The sequence below is a fragment of the Platalea leucorodia genome, assembly GCF_965183815.1.
Source record: "Platalea leucorodia genome assembly, chromosome: 16".
Taxonomy (NCBI): domain Eukaryota; kingdom Metazoa; phylum Chordata; class Aves; order Pelecaniformes; family Threskiornithidae; genus Platalea; species Platalea leucorodia.
The window spans coordinates 4,996,055-5,016,548 of NC_138838.1; the positions used below are offsets into that span (position 1 = coordinate 4,996,055).

Sequence of the window (20,494 nt, forward strand, 5' to 3'; positions counted from 1 at the left end):
GTCTTTTCTGTCACACTGTAGACTTATTTGCTGTTTTGCTCCTTAGATAGGGATAGATTAGGATGGTTCAGTGTGGCAGTGGCATCACACCATTCACACAGTATTTTAAACTTCAGAAACCCCTTTGTTTTCAGGTTGGTGGGACAAAGACAATGAAAAAACAGTAGTTGCACCTAGCGCTGAATTTGATTCTGCTGTAGCAGACTGGATGCATATTTTCTGCTTGTGAAGATCCATGTGTGATTCAGGACCAAACTCACAATGAACTGGGACAGCTCGTAGTTAATCCTTTCTGCAGCTATGTTGTTTCCACATTTCAGGCCTACTAACTACCGAAGAAAAGACAGAAAGGGTGACCCAGAGGGAAGAAATTAGGACAGCCTCTCTTATTAGCTGGCACATGTTATTAGCTGCCACTACCACATGAAGAGAAATGGGTTATAAAGGGTCCTATTGTGGACAGCAGCACAGAAGAGGGGAAAAAAAAAAAAAGAGTAAGAGGTAACTGAAACTGGGTAAAACTGGCTGTTTGTGCAGCTGCCCAGAAAGCAATTAGGATTAATTTTTAGATGAAGTGTCAGATAGGGTCTTTGTGTGTTTATATTACCCACTGAAGAGTAAGGAGAGCACAGCTTACTAAGGCTGCAATTTTTGGATTTATACATGTGATTTAGAGTTTGAAGTCACTTTAGAAAGTGGGAGTTAAGCTTCCAAGCCACTTAGGGTGGTGTTTTCAAAGGCATCTAAGTCAAGTACATTTGATGTTATCAGCACCTGCCTTAGGCGTATGGGTAAAGTTATGCTAGTTACTGCTGTATTGTTTGCTGAGAGTACACGTGTACAAATCAGCAAGGCCATTTTGTTTCACTTATTTAAAACTGTGTCAGACTGCAGCAGAGAGAAAACTCCAGCAGTAAGTGAACTACTTCCAGACAATACTGGTAATGGTCTGTAAGTCTTGCATTTATTAGATCGCTGTTTTTCCACCATAACGTTTTGGTAGCAAGCAAAAATTATCATCACCAGATGATTCTCCATAGACAGATCCTCCTTCTTTCTTCAAAAGCCGAAAGCAATTGCAGGCTATCAATAATATTTCAATAAAACTGTTCTTCACTCTGGAAATGTCTGTGAGAACTCAAACAATGAGACACATTGATTGCTGCATCAAGGCATGTGATGCTTGTTGCCTGAATTGCAGATAAGCGGACTTTGCCTCCAAGTTAGAGGCCCCCAGGTTTTACTGGAAGCAGCAGTAAAATGTAGTTCCAGTCACCTTTCAGATAATGCTTTCGCACTTGCAAATCATTCAGTCTTTTGGAGAACAGTATTTTAAGTTTGCATTGTATTTCATTTAATGTGGCATATAAAAATTTTCCTATGAAAATAACTCAAAAAATCTTTCATAAGATTTTGTGGCTCAGTACTGGTACTTTGTTTAATGTAGTGTAACAATGTTTCCAAGCTTTGGAAAACATACCCTAGAGCACTCAAGTTGTATGTGAAAATAATGCCTTGGTTAGAAGTACAACCACATGGCAAGACTTAACCATGAGAATGAATGTGCTGCCTGTTTGTTGTGCGTTGCATGACATTTATTGTGTGTGTGCAGAAACTGCTTTCCAGTGGGCGCAGGCAGAGACCTGCATTACGTCCTCTGTTTATTTATACTGGTTCATTTGGGGGCAAGGCATATAATACAAGAATTGAAAGGAAGAAACATGTATTTTTGTGCACTGGAGCCTGTTATTAAAAATTAAGGAGAAAATCAATATTGTTGTAAACTCAAAGCTTGTTGCTTAAGAAGCTCAGGGAAGGGATATGTCTCTGAGCTTCAAAGCCTAGTTGATTAAGTAAACGATGAAGGTTTGGATGAAGTGTGGCTGTGCTCTGGATAAAGTTTTGGTAGAGCTATGAAAAAGGACCAAACAGAAACAGGACATTAAGGTGCATTGACAGGGCTGCAGTGGAGCGCTGCTCTTTATCACGAGTCTGTTTCACTTAAAAGTGGCTACTAAGGAGGGGTAAGCACTCAGTTCAATCTTTTTCTCTCAGAAAACCTATTCTGGAATCAACAGGAAAAGCTCATGCAAAACCTGTTGCTTGGTTCATGCCAACAGATTGTCAAGGACTACAGCTCTGATTTATTTGTGGTCTCAAAGTCCTTCCCAGAGGCAATGAGGTTCTTTATTTCCATTTTATAGATAGAGAAACAAAAGCAGAGAAAGGTTAAATGACTCGCCTGGGGAACCCACCCAGCTGACAGCTGATCTAGGATTAATTAAAATGCCTCTAAGTGTCAGTGCAGGCTGTGGCCAGTTGCAGAGGAGGCAGGGAGGCAGACAAGTCAGTGGCCAATGTATTTTCCTGACCAGTGGACATGAACCCAGTGACATCTTAAGTGGCCCAATTCTCCCTATATACCTTCATCAAAGTCAGTGGAAGTTCCCAAGGGATGAATTTGACTTGCTCCATTTATGCAGTGATGTATAAACAAAACACAAGGAACAGCAGTCTACCTCCGTGACCCCCCCAAGAAAACACACCAAAGTGCTCTGATTTTTAAGTCACAATACATGAATCCAGAAGTAGGATTTCGTTTCTAGGGTTTAAATCTTGCAGCACAGCTGCAGATGATGTCTCTGATAGATGTTTTGCTTATTCTGAAGTGGTTACTCTGATCACATTCTGTGGAGCAACAGTAACACCTAGTGGCTAAACACGCCAGTCTGTTGCCTCCTTTCTTTCCTTCCCTTCAAGAAGTATGAGTTGAAGGGAACGTGGTGTGATTGACAGTTTTGACTTGCAAGGCCAACAGTTAGGATCTCCAGGGATTTGCCATTTTCCTTTCAATCCCCCACCATGTTCTGTTTTCTATTAAAAGTGGTAGATGAAATATGAAACTCTTCCTCCCACCTCCCAACCCCCTTCACTTTTCTGGCTCATGGAGGAAGTTGTTCCAGTCCATCTTGATCTGTAGGTGGGTGGGCTGTGAGTGGCCGAGCCTACTGCTTCCAGCTCGCAGCACTCAGATTTCTGTAAGGAATCCAAGCTTTTTTCTTTCTCTTTTTCTTTTTTTTTTTTTTTTTTTGTCTGAAAAGGATCAAGCAGATCATCTGATGGAGGTTGGTGACCTCAGTGCATTTGATAATGTGGTGTTAACTTGCCTGCGTTCAGGCAGACCAAACTGATCTGTTCCAAAAAGTACCATTTCTTAAGATGTGGTATGCAGGATTGTTTGCCATGATCTACTGGGACTGCTAATTCATCAGAGAGGGACCCCCTAGAAAAATAGCATTTGAGAGGAAAGAACCCACAGATGTTTATTGTGTTAGCAGGAGAGCCCTTCAGAGGGTCTTCTTTCCCCCTCACAGGGGCAAGTTTCAATTTTTCCAAGGAAAAAACATTAAGCAGAAGTATTTGTGCTAAAGCCCAGATCATTTGCATTTGTAAACAGAGCCTCAGCTCTTTGTGGGAATTACAGAACTGAGACATTATGGTCTCGTCATATTCGTGGTGTCTAATTTTAGGCTTCTGGTTTAGGTATTCTGAATGACCCATTGGAAGCATCTATTTAAGAGAGTCGTCACTGCCTGCTGACAGAGCCTGGACTCTTAATTTATGCTGTGGATGTATGCTCTTTTACATAGGACATAAACTTGTACCGCCACCCGCTCAAAGAAGTAGTATTGCCTCCATTCACATCCCCAGCTCTCCATCTAGCTTCCTTCCAATTACCTGTTTAGATGGAACTGATTCAATTGAAAACTAATGTGATACCTCTGGAAAAAAAAAAAATCAGCTCCCTGAACCTGTTCACTGCATAACTGCACAAAAACCTGGTGCTGACAGACAGAAGTTCATGAGGACCAGTGGGACAAGGATGGAACCGTTTCTTTTGGCTACTGTGCAGACATACCCTGAATTAAAGCACGCATATAGTCATACCATTAGTCAGACCTCTTAAATTTGGTGTTCTCAATACCTGTTTGTGAGAGCAGTCAAAAAGAAATACAGCCTGATGGTGAGAAATGAGAAATATTGTGCTGGGGTGTGTTGGGCACCCTTTACTCTTAGAAGAGAGCATGGCAGCCTTGTTGGGCTGGGTAAGAAACCTTTGTTTATGTTTAGTAAAAATGGTTTCATAGGTGGTAGACTAGAAGGTACTGAAACAAGACAGTCAAAGGATAATTGTTATTTGTGATTCACAAGGGCTCATGGAACCTTTTCTATTAGGCTCGTATGCTTTTTGGTTTGAATATAAAATTTCAAAGTAAGTTTTGTTTCTTATTGACAGCTGTGGTGTCTCCCGCCCCTGTTGGTCTGGAAAAAGCATGCATTTATTAACATTGTCTGATCTATTTATTCACTTAAGGCCAGACCCTCAATGACTTCATAGAAAGCAAGCAAAAAAGCGTGTACTCTCTTTAGAGGGACTGCCATGTGGTGCTATAGGAGAGGAGATCCTACTGACAGGAAGATTTTGTTTTCTCTCATTTTCATCCTCTGATTTGACTTATGTGTTACTTTGGAGTTTATGGCCAAACACAGGAGTTCCGTAACCCTGCGGTCCTTCCAGGCATTATGTTTCTGCTAACATCCTAGGCCAAATCAGCTGTCTCTTCAGATGTCTCACAATCATTTTCATTTGAGGCTCAATTACCTCTTGGCAGTATGCCATTAGAGACAACAGATTTATACCAGTGATTAGTATGTTTTGAGGAGTCTAGAACAAGATCTCAAATCCTTGCTCCTTTGCTTAGGTACCTGGATACAGTGATGAATGCTTAACTCTACACCCTCAACTTAATAATCTGTAGCCTTGATAATTTTGCCTTGATTCCCTTTGAAACCTGGGAAAAGTAGTGCATTAGTTTCCAATGCTTGACTCGCTTGCAAACTCCGCATTTGAAAGGTCCTCCTTAATATCTTATGGCTACAAATACACGGATGTGTGAGACTGGCACTTTGATTGAATGTGGCCTGCCACTGCGGACTTCCTGCAATTAAAGGTCCTCGCATTTCTGCAGGTAGGGGTAGAGTTAGAAGCAGCGTGTTGTACTATGTATTTTAAACACCACGAGGAATGTCTTGGAAATAAAAAAAGCGACATAGACTGAGTACTATAAAAGAGTTCATATTTAGTACAGATTGCTGATCATGTAGTATTAAGTGGTTCGTTACTTTATTGTTCTTCAATAATTTGAAAACTTAAATCTTCTACTTTTGGCTTGGCCAGTGATGTTGTCTTGAGCTGGGTTATAAAAATACTATGTATCACCTAAGCACAGATTGTTATAGTTTTCATCTTAATTAGCAAGCTCCAGATTTAGATGGATTAATACACTCACTCTTTCTTTCTTTTGCTGTAGAAGTTCAGAAGTATAATCTGTCACTTGTGAGAACATGAAGAATTGGACTGGAAGCATTCCAAACTCTTTACTGTAAGTGTTCAAAGATTTAATGGAGTCCTCGGTCATAAAATCTTTAATTTGAACTAGACCTTTATATTCTCCATTCTTAAATTCACTATTTTTACATCCAGGGGATTTCCTGTTATCCAAGTATGTATGGAGGCCCTTTATTTCCCTCTGTGTGTGTTTTTTAATTCAAATCAAATGTAAATGTCAGTGGTTGATTGCACTTAACCTCCTTAGGTTCATATTTCTTATTTAATTGCATTACATTTTAAGGTTTAAGGCTATATATTTACTGCTGTTAATAGCACACCATATTTTAATGAAGCTGTTATCTTCTGCAAATATATACAGAACAATGGAGATTGATTATACAGGATCTTTCGAAGAAACTGTATCTCAAAGCCATTTAAAATGAATAAACACAGTGGAGAGTTTCAGTTAATGTAGTTCTTTACCTAAAACAGCTTCAGAACTAAGGAAATTAATGGCTGGGTTATCAAGACTGTTTGCTCTCCTCTTCCCCAGCCAGAGACTGCACCTCAGTAGGTCGCCAGGCATAACCGCAGTGTGCCAGGGCATACGTTACAAGCTGTGGTTGTTCTCAGAGATGCTCCAGAATTGCAGCACCACTTTTTCCAAAGTCCATTCACCTCCTCTGTAAGCTGGCCAGACTCCCTCTCTGCCCGACCTACAGCTCAGCTCTGTAAATCTATTGTCAGTCAGTTCAGGGAAGGCTCAGAACATGGAAAATAATTATCTAATTTTCTTGAAACATCTAAAAAAAAGGCACGTATTACCTAGAGATCATGTACAGAAAATCTGGGACAAATCTACTGTGCTCCGCTAGAAAGCCAGCCAGCTGAACACCTGTTTTCAATGCAAAATAGTGCATCACCCTACAGCTGGGGCGCTGCACTGGGTTTTTCACAACAATCTTAGAGTTAAGTACCCAAGATGTGAATTGAGCCAAAAAATGTTTTGCTGTGAGCTGCTTCTTTCCAGGCACACAGCGAGGCTGATAGTCTTGTCCTACTATTCCATCACATACCAAAAATCTCCTTAGTCTGGTCAAAAGCTTGTATTTCTTTTTTGGGGCAGCAATCAGTTTAAACATTTCATAGTATCTTCCAGACGTTATCATTTCCTTTCTGCCAAAAAAAGAACAATTTATATCTCTCTTTAGATTACGTCTCATCATGCTTCTTTTTTCTTCTCTTATTTCATTATTATTACTATTTATACCATATCATTTTTATTCCATTTCTATTATCCTTAAAATAGCCATGACATATGACAAAGCACTAAACCCTGTGTTATAAAGGGAGTCACGGAGAGATTGCCCAATGGCTCTGGTAGGTCAGGGAGTTCAACCAGATTCCTTCTGGGTGTAGACTGACAGCCCTTGTGTCCTTCCTGCCTGAGACCTGGTGGCATGAGGGGTTGGGAGCCAATGTAATCCCAGAGGATTATTTGGGGATTGGTTTTGCATCTGTAGAGAGAATGATCTCCCTTAGGCAGCACAGAAAACAGAGGGAGATGAAGAGCATTTCTGGTGGTGAAAGAGAGATCTGTGTTCTATGTGAGGAGCTGGATATTAAGTACAATTTAGTAGTTCCAGTTTGGGTCATTTAGAAATGGAAGCGAGGAGGGGAGGGAAGTCTGCATGCAACCAGTTCAAGAAGGTGCTCAGACTAAGCTTGTTTGACAAAACCACCCAGAGGCCCTGGAAGGGGGGTGGATTTTGGATACCAAGCCCATTAGGTGTGGTATCCATTGGTGACAATAGAGTATACTGTGAACACCTAAGCTAGCATTAGCGTACATGTGCATAGCCAAGAAATACTTGGATCCAACTGCCTTGCAATGACTTTAGCCTTTAATGCCTACAATGATTCTTTCATATTTAGCACCTTAGCTGCCTTTTTATTGCTTCCATGGAGGAATCTGTAAGATTCAAGAGAGGAGATTAGGTAGAGAGCCAGCTAAAGAGCAAGACAGTGCCACTGAACAGTTTTGCGGTTTACTTATGTGATTGCTCCCCTTAGAATGAATAGAGCAAAATATTCATAAAGGTAAATTGATAAATCTGGAGAATATTCCCTTTAAATAATTCCCAGAGCTCTCAGCCTAATGCACAGCTGTAGAAAAAAGACCCCAACAACTGAACAGGATGTTGGATTGCATTACGGTAAGAACAGAGTATATATCAAAAAGGTGTTATTGTTTTTACATAAAACACTGGTGAGTTCTTGTTCAGAGTGCTCTTTTCAGTACTGCTCACTCTACCTAAGAAGGATATGATTAAGCGGATAAAGCAGGGAAAATGAGAATAATACTGTGCCTTTCAGCTCTAAGTTATAAAGCAAGACTGAAGAGCTTTGGTATTATCTTGTTTAAAAAGAGATCTTGCTGTGATTCAGTCAATGATTTTAAAATAATGAAGGGGATTAATCACATTGAAACAGACAAAGTCTATGAAAACAAGGAGACTTAATTTGAAAAATAGGATCTTGGGAAAAGAATGAAGACAGAGAAGGGAGAGGCTCATGTGAATGCTTCAAGAAATATGTAATGTCAGTTATCAATGGGGTCCCATGAATCTAGATGCACAGTGCTTTAGAGCAGAATAAGGTGAAGATAGAACTGTAAGGAAAATATGGGTAAGACAGTTGGATTGTGGCTGACTGTTTACCAGTAACACGCAGAGACAGTGAAAGCCAGGCTGGAGCAGGCTCTGGGAAACACCTGCAGCAAGGAGGAAACAGAAGGTCCTGCAGCCTGTGTGGTAAGGTCCAACACAGACAAAGATGGTGCAGGAAGGCACTGACTGGCAAGAAGTTTGCAGTGTGAAGACAGATGGCTGGCAGATAAGGAATTTGTGGAATAAGGCAGAGGAGAGAAGAGGCAGAAAGCATATGCTATTAATCCACCTTAACTGCAGACACCTAAGATGAAAATATTGGAGGCAATTTTGGATCTTAGCTGGGCAGAATCATGCTGCGGAGGTGGTGGTCCCTGTACAATGGCTACAGTGGAGCAATTTTCAGCTTGCAGCCCACAAACTTTTGAAGGACTGTAGCCAACTTCTAGGGGGCCTGTGAAAGCCAGCTAAGAAAAGCAGACTATTGTGGTTAGGCCTCATTGTCATGGCCCACAGGGAAAGTTCCTAGGAGATTTGAAAAAAATCAATAAAAGCTGGAAAAATATGGATGGAACATATGGATTTGCTGTGTGGAGGAAAGGGGGCTCCAGTCTCCCCACTTGCATCCCCCCCCAGTTCTTCTGTTCCTTGGCTCCACAGGGCAGGTGGCACAACTTCTGAGGTGTGCAGGAGCTGGGATTTCCATAAATCCTTTCTTATCTGTTTTGTGTGCCTTTACTTGTGTATTTTGTCAGGAAGGGAGTGAGCCCACTCCCTTTTATGTGACTTGCACAATACAGAAAGGGAACTTGGACTCCCATTCATGTTGGGTTGCTCAAATCAGGCAACCTGGATCCATGGGGAAACTGAGAGAAGTAGGAAGATTTCAGGGCCAGAGTCCAAAACCGAGACATTCTTTGGTCATGAAAGTCCTTGATTCTCTGAGATCAGAGAGAGTCCGTGACTCAGGATGGATTTTCAAATCAGCTAAGCATTTGGATACCACTGAATCTGGATATCCTATAGTCAGTGAGTCCATTGAAAACTGCAGCCTGATACCTGGTAGCTCCTTCCACTGCATGTATAAAGTACTTCGTTTTGTTGTAGAAGTTCAAGCCCGTCTGTGGTCTGGACAGTTTGTAAGTTCAGTGTTTATGTCCTGTACAGCATCAAGCAAGCAGGCAGCCCTCAGTGACTGCATAATGTTTAATGAACAGTTAATGAACAGGAACAGAGTTCGAGGATACAGACATGGAGACAGACCTCCTAATGTTTTCTTTAGTGACCTCAGTGATGGAAGAGGGAACATGCTTATTAAATCTGTAGATGAGGCAAAGCTGGAACTGAATGCAAGAACACTGGAAGGCAGGATTAAAATTTCAAGTGATCTTGACAAATTGGTGATATGATCTGAATAAAATAAGATGAAACTCATTAAGGACAACTGCAGGGCACTACGCTTTGGCAGGAATAATTTTGACTAGCAAATACAGGATGGGGGAAAGTCAGGCTAGCAGTTCTGCAGAAAAGGTAGAGAATTCCCAAAGTAAACATGGATTAACAATGATATACAGATGTCAAAAAGGCAAATCCTCAGCAGGACAGAGGTATTGCACAGAAGTATAGGTTATGGGTACCATACTATGAGATAGATGTACCAGCTGGAAAGTCTGGAGAAGAATACCAAAAAGGATCAGAACTATGTAACATATGACCTATAGAGAAAGTCTGAAGAATTTAGCATTGTTTTGCTTCTAGAAGGCAAGGAGAGGTGTTAAAACATTTTTAAAAGTACTTTGAAGAATGAAAAGTCTGTTCAAAGAGAGGAGGAATAGTTTTCTATATCCATAATGGAGAAAGTAAGACATTAGAGCTTAAATTGCAACAAAACAGACAGAGGTTAGACGTTAAGAAAAGCTACCAGTACAGAGCGCAAAGCATTGGAATATGTTGTCAGATGAGCATGGGGAGTTTCTGTCTTGAAACTGCCAGAACAAGGCAGAAAAAATTGTGCCAACAATAATCTACATATAATAGATCCTGCCTTCTAGCAGGGAGAAGGAAGAGGGATTAGATAACTCTTGCAGTCCTTCCTGGCTACTTCCGAATGTGTTTCTACTCTGGCAGGTTTGAGTGCAATGGACCTGGTGCTATCTGTGCCTTGGTTTTATCACACCTGTGTGAAGCCCTGCTTTATTGCATTCTTGGTGAGTTTGATGGATCAAGGGTGTGTCCACAAACTCCCTGTGCTTGTGCAGATCAGTGCTTCAGTGCATGTCCAGTTGGGAGAATTTTTGCCTGACATCAAAGATGACATAAATTATTCTTCCGAGGACACAATAATGCTCAGAGTATCTGTAATTCCACCAGACGTAGTTATTGTCTCGCTGATCTCTTGAGTCATCACATTTTTCCATCTGCTGAATTATGTTTCAATCTGAGTTATTTTATCCAGTATATTACTTTATAATACCCACACAAGTGCTTCACTCAGGCAAAGTTCTCATCTAAGGTCAATGAATTTTGCCAAAGTCATGATTTCTGGATCAATTCTTGTGCTTCATACAGTATGTCTTGTTTACTGTATGCTAGACTGCTTGTGTAAGTGTGATGTTTCTTCAGTTCTATTCCATATTGAGTTCAGCTGTGATTGATTTATTCCAGGTCGAATTCAGGAAATTTTCACACACTAGCAACCTCCTAGCTTAAAAGAAAAACCACCACAGTCCCCGAATATTTTCAGTTTGGCTCAGCTTTGGTTTGAGTCCCCAGTAATAGACGTGTTACAACAATCTTAGTAATCTTATAATTTAATGTATAATAGAGATCTTGAACTCTTACTGCTACTAAGCTCTTATCCATCTCTCTTAATTTTCTAAGGTTTGACTGCTTTGTTATATCACAATGAAATAATCTAGGCATTTTAGGAAGCTAGAAGGGATTTATCCAAATTATTTTTGGTTTTAGATGGTCTTATCAATGACTTCTTTCTAACTTCAAACGGATACTTCGTAATTCTAAAGCTCCACAAGGTTTTATCAACTAGAACAAAGCTGCTTTTCCTTTGGTCTCTTCTTAGTACCCACATGACAAGTGCACTCAAAAAATCCAAGGGATGGGCTTTTCAAAATTTGTTTGCCATGATTCTAACAACATTGCGACTCCTTTTCAGCTAACTACTGACTTCTGTAATACTGTAAGTGGTGCTGAACAGGCATTGCAGTTCTGGGGCTGCACTCTGCTTACGGGCATGAGAGTGCTTTTCTACCTTTTTGAGCCACCTTGCAAACTGAAAAAAATGCTGTAGAAAACGAATCCCTCTTTTGCTGTATCATTCGACTGTTTTTTCCTTTGCAACTGAACAAAAATCAGACTATACTTTGAACGTTCCTTTTATCGTCTGTATTTCCCCCCGCTTCATTTATTGGCTGGCTTGCATGCAGTGTATATGTTTAAAGAAATTATAAATGTTTTTGCAGAACAGTTTCTGATGTCTTATGTCCCAGGTATGTCCAACGGACTAGGAAACTGAAAAACACTCCAGATGATGTGAAACCCCATGTGCCCACGCATGTCCAACAGATTAGTCTTCTGACATGACAGTGTGAGGCTGTCCCTTGCATGGAAGGTGAGCAGTGTGTGGCAGGAAAGCCCCCCAGGGACTGCTTTTTCGTGACAGCAAAGTCAGTAGGGTTGGTAAATTGAAAACCTGGCCCTTGCCTCTTTACTATTTCCCCCTGTGCTTCCATGTGTCGTGGCCTTCCAGTATGTACCCTGCCTCTTCCACCTTGAACTGAGTTGATGAAATACATCCAAATAATTTATTTAGCCCTGATTGCCTGGGCAAATCTCTAATTAACATGCTTATGCACAGGTATATAAAGTGTAGCTTTATATTTTGAAATATATTATGTATGGTTTATAAGAATAGGACTGTTCAGATTTCAAGGGTTCTCTTCTCAAAGCTAGACCCTCTGATAAATTGAATGGATTATGTTTTTGTTGGCCGTCTTTGTTACCTCCATCACTGTGTTTCCAATTTATCACCATAGTTTTGAGAAATTGTTAGAACATGTTGCACTCGTAAGCACCGTGGGGAGAAAAAAAATTCATTTATTACTGCTATTGTGTTTGATTATATTATGCATATCCAAAGGACTAAAATGAAATGTCATCTTTAATTCTCCCCTTACAGTAGACAATATCACCCTTTCTTCTCTCTTTCCAAAAACAGCTTGGAAGTTAATTCTTCATTTTCATTTTAAATCAGCCATACAGAGTAGAAGCAAGTGTGCATTAGGGACAGGGCAGAAGTAATGGGAGCCTGGAGATCTGAGCTCTATTTCTGGCTTTGCCTTTAGTTCTTTGCAGTCTTGAGCGAAGTCATTTGACCTCTGGTCTCCAGTCTCAGTTCATGAAATAGGAAGAATATTAGCTTCCTACAGATGTCTCTAATAATTTGCCAGAATCACGTCTTGTCTAATCACCTGTGTTTAATATCTCCTAGGGTCTTGCAAAGTCAGTGAAGGCTGAAGCAGCAAATTTTGCATGCAACCGAATATAAAATGATCTTGGACGGTTGAGACTTGAAGACTGCGAAGAGCTTCCGAAGGGGCTAACCCAAGCCAGGAGAATGGGTCAGAAAGCTACTGGTGCCGTTTAGTGCTGTTAAAAATTGATAAATGATCTATCTCAGCCTGTCAGGAACTTGATGTGTTTGGGACAAGAGGCTGAACCAGGCCCTCAGCATACAGCCTGGACCTGCAATAAACTGCCAGGGGTGGGGGCCCAGCTGCACCCAGTTTGGCTGTGCACACACAGCTGAGGATGATCACTCAGATTAAAGGACAGGGGAGCCTCAAAGAACTACTCAGTATTTTGGGTGTGCTGTAGCTCCTGACTGCTTTCCTGGGGAAAGGGTGAATTTGAGGCAGTTTGTAGCCCTACTGAGAGGGGAGATCAGAGAGTAAGCCTCTTTTTTTGTTACCCTGTCAGGCTGAGCAGGAGTTTCCTGAGAACTGACTCTGAGCAAGTGGCTGAGTGGCTGAACATCCTAGGGTGAGTTGCTGGGAGCTGTGTGTTTTCTTGGGGGTGGGAAGGGAAGAAATGCCCCTTGCTGAGGGTGAGGGGACACTGAAAGGGAGGGTGCTCAGGCTGACCTGAGCCCAGGCCGGGGATAGAGGGCCCTGTTATGTCCCAGCTCCAGGCACTGAGGGCTTTTTGTAAATACATAGTGGCTGTTTCTGAGCAGCCTTGGCAGCTCAATGCTGCTGGACCAGACCTTTTGAGCTTCCTTTGAGCCCAGAGAGTGCCAATCCATTGCCAGCTCCAGCCATGGGTCTGGGACACCCCAAGGGCAGCTGTGGGGCAACCCCAGGGAGGCCGTGCTGAGCTGCACTGCAGACTGCACCCCTGCCTCCTTGTGTGATTTGCTCCAGTGATTAATGACAGCGGCTGCTTAAAAACCTGGTGCCTCATTTGCAGTCTAAACTTGTCTGGTTACAGGCTCCAGCCAGGGGCTATTTATCTCTGTGTGCAGGCTCTGGAGGTGGGCACCGTGGGGGAAGGGGTAGGTGCTCACCCGCGGGTGGGGGATGAACCTAGCCATTTTCCCAGTATCTTGTAGGAATCATTTTCCAGCTGCAGAATCTCACAGGGATCATGTTGCCCCTGAGGGGAAGAGGTCTCTGCCTTTGCAGACCCCCACAGGGAAGCCCCAGGCTCCAAGGATACACCAGCAAGATTTGCTTTTGGTGGTAAATCGGGGCTGTCTTTGGATGGCTGCACAAACAGCAAAGGTGCAGAGGGGGTGCTGTGAGTTTCCAGGATCTGAGGGTAAAAACTTAGAAACACAGTTGTATCACCTTAAAAATTAAATCCCTCTTTGTGGTGTTTGGTTCAGTTGCTTGCACAGTCAGTGAGATGCATCAGCCCAGGTTCCTCCGGAGCTGGGAAGGGGACACTGCAAGGCCAGCAAACAGGGTCTGTGGCGCTGTCACCAAATGGGGCACGTACAAGGGCTTTCAGCTCGAATTCAGCTGCTGTAGAGAGAGGGAGCCTTGCTGCTGGCTTGCTTCTCGGGGTACTGCCTTTGCAAAACACCCACATCCTTCCACGACTGCAAAAACATTCCTCCTGTCTGTGGCTGGGGTTGACTGTGCAGTTCTTCAAGCTCAGGGCCATCGTGGGTGCTTATGGGTGATGCCAAAATGAGCAGGATGCACATGCTGAGGGAGAGATTGCTTTTTCACTGGTTACCTTGTGAATGAAGCATCTTAAAAAATATTTATTTCCTACTTTATCTGTGTAACTTCTGCAGTGCGAACGTGGCAGCAGGCACCAGCTTTTGGGTGTTTGGGGTGCGCTGCTGAAGGGCAGCGGGTTCCCCTCGAACTGGCTCTCGGTTCATCAGGCGGACGCAGGGTCTGCTGACCTCTGCCAGCGATGTTTCGGGTTCGGACGGGGGCTCGGGCTCCCCGGGTGTGCTCCCTGCCTGTGCCCAGAGCTGCCTGCTGACAGGGAGCTGGAGCCCAAGCTGCTGCTGAGCCTGGGCTTCCCGTGGCGACGCTGCCAGCTCCGCCCGGGTGTCAGCGTGCTGCCCCGGCGGGTTTTGTGCCCACGCGGGGCCGCGGCTCGCCTCCCTCGGCTCGGCCCGGGGCCCCGGGGTGCCCGGCCGCCTTCGCCGACGGGGAGCCCCTTCGCAGCGGGGTCTGTTGCGAGGCCTGGCAAGGGTTAACGCCGAAACCCCACGCCCACTTTGACGGAGTCGGACCAACCTCGCCAAATTTGAAAAGGCATCCGGGGCTGAGTGTGCGCCCTGGGCGCAAAGAGCCGCGCTGGCCCCGGACCCCCTGCGCGGGCAGCAGCCGCCGCCGCCGGGGCTCGGCTGGCCGAGGGACGGGGCTTCCCTTTGGGAGCCGGAGCAGCGGTCCCTGTGTCCCGGGCACCCCTGCCCCCTGGTCCCCGCTCCCGGGGGCACCTCCGCGCCGTGGGATCCCGCCGTGACCCCGGCCGGGCGAGGCACGGTGGGGCCCCGCGCCTGCCGCGCCGTCTAAGAGGAAAAGGGGGGGCGGGAGGAAAACCCTTTTCTTGCAAAAATGCGGTTCGCTCTTCTCTTGTCCTGGTGCTGCTGCCTGCATGGATGTGCGCTAGGGACTGGCTTCCTCTATCAATTCCCAGCATCAACCCTGCAGCACAACTACCCAGAGCAGAGCTCGGGCTCGCCGGGCAGCGGCTTCGCCAGTCGCCGGTGAGTAATACCGGGTCCGCCTCCCCGGCGAGGAGGCTGGGCCCCGCCGGTGGCTCCCGGGGGGAGCAAGGGGCACGGCAAAACGGCCGGCAGCAGTCCCCGCGGAGGGTGCGGGGGGCTTGCCGCGCCGCTGCCCTCGGGGAGCCGGGCTGGGCTGCCCGCACCCGAAACGGGGTGGGGGAGGCTCCCCACCTGCCCACAGTAGCGTCCCTCTCTGAGGCGGGGAGCGACTAGGGGATCGAGGAGCCGAGCTTTGGCAAATCAAACCGGCAAACTCTCCCCTCCTTGCCTCCCCCGGCCCGTCGGGGAGGGACGGTGGCTCTGCCGGGGCAGCGCGCCCTGCGCAGCCAGAGCCGTAAAACCTCCTCAGCCGGGACGCTGGTGATGCCGGCAGAGGGAACTGTTATAGCCCTCGGCTGCGGGGAAAAGCTTGTTCAGCTCAACAAAGGAAAGACTTTACAGATCTCTATTCAAAAGCTGCAGCTTTCAAATAGCTGTTTAAAACCAAACCTCTCACTCTCCTCCTCTCCCCACACCCCAAACCAATTTCTTATAAACTTAATGTAAATCCGTTTTGATTTAGTGTATCTTGCTGCTTCAGTAGAGCAAACAACTTAGGCTTCTCCCCCTCCCCTCTGTTTTCTCTGGGTATTTCTCCAGAGGTGAAACAGCTGTTCAGATGAATGAGCCGCACTGTATAACGCGAGAGAGTGGCTTAACCTGATTCCAGTTGTTCTTGAATTTCACTATTTTTTTTTTTTTCTGTGATTCCCTTAAATGGGGACTTGGGAATTTAATATTCAGGGCTCGTCCATCCTGTCTCTACCTCTTTTCCTCCTCTCCTTGCTAATACCTAGTATGCATGGGTTACAGTGCTGTGGAGGAGGGCTTATGTTAGCACCGCTAATTTGGGCTAGGAATTGGGATAAGGCATCTACACGGCAGATTTACATCAGCGTGTCACAGAAGTACAAGAGTGGGCGCTAGCCTTGTGCCTTGCACGGTTCTCACATATGGTGCATATTTCATCTCCAAGTGGGGGTGGTTTTGTTTGCTGGCCTGTCAAACAGGCCTCGGTCTGTAGGGGGTGTGATGTTAAACTACAGTAACTGTCAAAGGGTTTGAAATGGCAGAAAAGTATAGGAGAGTAATGGGATAAACCTATCCCAGCTGGATCTGTTCCAAGGTACCCCCTTCCCAAAGCATGAGCTGCAATGAGAACCACATGTCATTTGTCTTACATATCTATTAGCCTGCAGATCTTTGTTCAGAGCTACCACGCTTACATGAGTGCGGACTGTACCTCTGCTCACCAAAGACCTTCTCCAATTCACACTCGTGCACGATTTTCCCATGCCTCGGTTGTTTGGATAGCTGATGCTTTGTCAGGGGAATGTGTCCCTCTCCAAGTCTATAAAGTGTTTTGTAAAACCATCTAAAGCTGATTTAAACAATGATGTTGGGAAAGCTGGTAGATTTTTTTTTTTTTTTTTTTTTGTCCAATGGAACTTTGCCATGTGAGAATCTCCCATTCTAGTTTAAAGCAGAGGGGGAAATAAAAAAACTGAAGAGAGGGGAAAATCACTGGTGAATATTTTCAAATAAAAATTCAAGTGCTTAGTCAAATATCACACGTTGAAGCAATCTTTGTATGTTTAATTTCCCCTTGAGTGGTGGAGTTTTGTTGTTGGCAAATGTCTAACAGCTTCACTTTCGGATGGGAAAATCTGTGTGGGAAAACTTTACCCAGCCACAATGTTGGACCTTTGGGGGGAGCCTCCTGCAGGGTGCAGCTCCAGGTTGGGATAGCTGTGCTTTTCTGGATTTAATATGGTGCTGGATAAGAATGAGGCTTTTTTGTTTGAAGTTCGACATTGATCTATGTCGGCATGAAGCCTTCTTTCAGGGGACTGAATCAGACTTGTATAAACTGTTGTTTAGTGTCCCTTTTGCCATGTGAACAGGGGATCTTAGTAGCACCTATATTATGTGAAGCAATAGCAGCTCCGTCACAGCAGAGCTTGCTGGCCTCTGCCCTGAAGACACAAGATGGTGGGTAGGTGATTACTATTAATGACGCTACATGGCCGTTCTAACTGTATCCTGTGCAACCTTCCCAGCGAGTGCTTTGCCCAGTGACTTCTGGCACTTTTCCTGGGTACTGTCAGCCAAGTAGAAGCAGGCTAGAGCCTTGAAAGTTACTGCTACAGCTCCAGGTTTTGGTACGTTGCAGCGTGTACTGACGCGATGCTCTACAGCTGACCTGTTTCCTTGATACAAGACACACCATGTTCCTGCAGTTGTTGTCTTCTGTCCTTGATCAGCAAGTGAAGACATGATTGAGCTGTTTGGGAATCTGCTGTCAATTTAAAAAAAAAAAAAAATAGCTTGTCATAAAAGTTGTGTTTCTCCAAGGGAAAAAAAAAATTGCTGGAATCTCTTGTTTTCCACCTAGAAAACCGTTCAAAATTCAATAGCTGATATAGTAGCCTTGGTATCTAGGTTGCAGGCTGTCTCAGAGATGGGCTTCTGAGGCTCTGAGGACTGCTGAACATTTTTTCTGCCAGAAAACTAAGGCCCTGGGCAGTCCAAAAAGCTTGGGGTGGTGGTGGAGGGAAATCTGGAGGAAAAAAAAAAAATTACTCACATCCTTCAAAATGAAGTTGTAGAATACTTGTTCTGGTGGAATGTTGCTTGCTTTGTTTCCTTTTTTTAAAATGAAGCCAACCAGAAGCTAGAACTTTCAGTTGACAGATCTTGGTTATTAGACCAAAGACACTTGCAGTCTGTCTTTGCATGTGCTTGAATTGCTTTGAACTTCTGTAGGGGATGTGCGAGTAATAATGACCGAAATCCAAGCAGCAGTGTTCGTTGGCATTGTATAGATTGTAGCAGCCTCACTCTTTGGTTTGACATTCACGTTCAGCGCCTGCATTTCTAACTCGCTACTGTGTTAAGGCAGGGAGAATGGGAAGTGGGTCTTACCCAAAGCATAAGAATGGGGAGGGGCTGTCTGCCAAGCAGAAACCATTGTCCTCCAGACTTGGGCATGAGAAGCTTTGTGAACTGAGCTAAGGGAAGCTTATTCCCATGCTGGAAGTAGCTTGATTCTCAAAGAACGCCTGCATGTGTGTTAGTTGTCTTTGGAATTGGTGTTCTCCCAGCTTAACTTCTCATCCTATTTTCCTGTAGCTTCAAATTAGTCATGCATCAAGTCTTTGTGAACTCAAGTGTGGGAGTTAGAAACTTTTGAGGCTAGATGCAGTGCTTAGACTGGAAAACTCTTTGGATGTGAGGTGGAGGTAGCTGAAAGAAAACCCCCAAACGTGAACCGGAACGCAATGTAGGATGATAATTCTTTCTTATTGCTAGCTTTACAGTAGTGTCGCAAAAGTCAGCTGGGGTGGATGTAAAGACCAACTGTGACAGACCTTCAAAATGCTTACACCTCAGCCTAAAAATTTCTTCCTGTGAACAAACATTAGAACCATGATGTTACAAATAACGTGACTGTCCAAGTAGCAGTTCTTATCCAGACTACACTGGTAATGACAAATTGGTACTTATTTTGGTCGCATAGTAACTCCTAGTGCTTGCTACAGCAGTGATGTTTTCTTGAGGATGGATATAGAGAGGAAAGTAGTATCGGCCAATTGAAATCTATAAGAGCAACTTTTGATTGCTAGAGGCAGAGGTTTCGACATGGAAGGCCAGGTGGCTTCATCCATTTCTTGTTGCCACAGATGTGCCTCAGAGCCCAGGGGAGCAAGACCTGGGTTCCAGCCGTGCCGCTACCGATGGTTTACTCTGTGTCAGAGGGCAAATCACTTTGCTATGGATCCAGTGGAACAATTAAACATGCTCTGTGTGCTGCTTTGACATAGGAAAGATTTAAACTGACATCAGCTTTCCTGTACTATAGCTTGTCTTACTTGTTGTCCCCCCACCCCCCCCACACCCCCCCACCCCCCCCCCCCAAAAAAAAAAAAACAAACTGAAGAGTTGATGCTTTCAGATGTTTAGGTGATGCTTGAACTATGTTGTCAATTATTCCTTGAGGCTAGCAGTCTCCTAATAGGTCACTTGAATGGCTGGCTTTCAAGATTAAGGTGTCTGGGTGGACCTGTTTTAGGTAGATCTGTTCTTTTCAAAATAGCTGCCTGCTTTGTGCCTGGTCCTCCAGCTACATATTTGCTAGGATGGAATTGCTCCTCCCCAGCCCTGTTTAAAGGACTGTGCATAACTGCACTGTAATGTAACAACCTCCAGCCTCTTAGGTGAGGTTTTAGTACTTTTAAGTAAGTGTGGGTCTCTTTATGTGATGGAAGCCTGTTCTTAATATTAAAAGGTGATCTATAAATCAGTATCCTGATTTATGCAGTCTGTCAGAGTGCTTTCAGAACAGGTATCTGGAGTTTTCCTGACAGTTGTCTGTTCATTCTCTCTTTACCAGAGAAAGATGATTTGAACCTGATCTCAGCCCCAAATTCTGAACCTCTTGTGGCTATTAAGTGGGTGTGGAATATAAAACTATACATATTGGAGAAATGTGGTTCTTTTTCCTGACAGGATCTTGCTTTCTGAGTCATTCCCTCCATCACCTAATAGTCTGTTCATTGCCTGAGGTCTCTGGTTTTCTATGGCTTGCTATGGACTGTGTGAGGATGTCAAGCAAACAAACTGGGATTTGTGTCACGCTGAGTCCTCTGCGCTAATTCCCCTTTGAAGTGCCCTACCCAGGTAACCAAGGTCAGAAGGTCTTAAGCTCATCGCCAAACCCTTGAACTATCCGCTGTTGGTTTCCTGGACTCCGCAGCCATATGATCTTCCTCTGACTTGTGGGGTTCGGTGCTGTAACTTCGCAATGCAATTAACAGTGAAGCCAGTGGTAGCGTAAGGACCTAGCAACACTGGAATGGCTTTGAAATACCAGACGTGATTGTAGTTACTGCAGTAAATTGTATTCGTTTAGGAAATCTCCTACTGTCTTGGCTTTCCAGCTGCTTGTGTGAATCACTTCCTCTCATGTAGGTTTCATTTACCAGCTCTAGGAAGAAAAAGGGAGCAGAGAGGCAAAGCAATGGGTGGCAGTGAACTTGTGCTCCCCTCGGATCAATTAACAAATGTGTCTCTTTCAATAACCCTTATTTGGTTCATTTTCTCAAAGCTGAGCTTGTTAGTGCG

General features: G+C 44.3%; 1 protein-coding gene across 1 annotated transcript in view; it reads left to right on the forward strand.

Annotated features, from left to right (window-relative positions):
* Positions 1 to 15,158: 15,158 nt before the first annotated feature.
* The window catches only part of COL26A1 (collagen type XXVI alpha 1 chain), a gene marked incomplete at both ends in the record, with an annotated part of 177,283 nt that continues 171,947 nt past the window's right edge, over positions 15,159 to 20,494 (forward strand). Inside the window, one exon of the mRNA XM_082328198.1 lies at positions 15,159 to 15,310. Coding sequence (XP_082184324.1) covers positions 15,159 to 15,310 — 152 coding nt within the window. The remainder of the gene's footprint in view (positions 15,311 to 20,494) is intronic.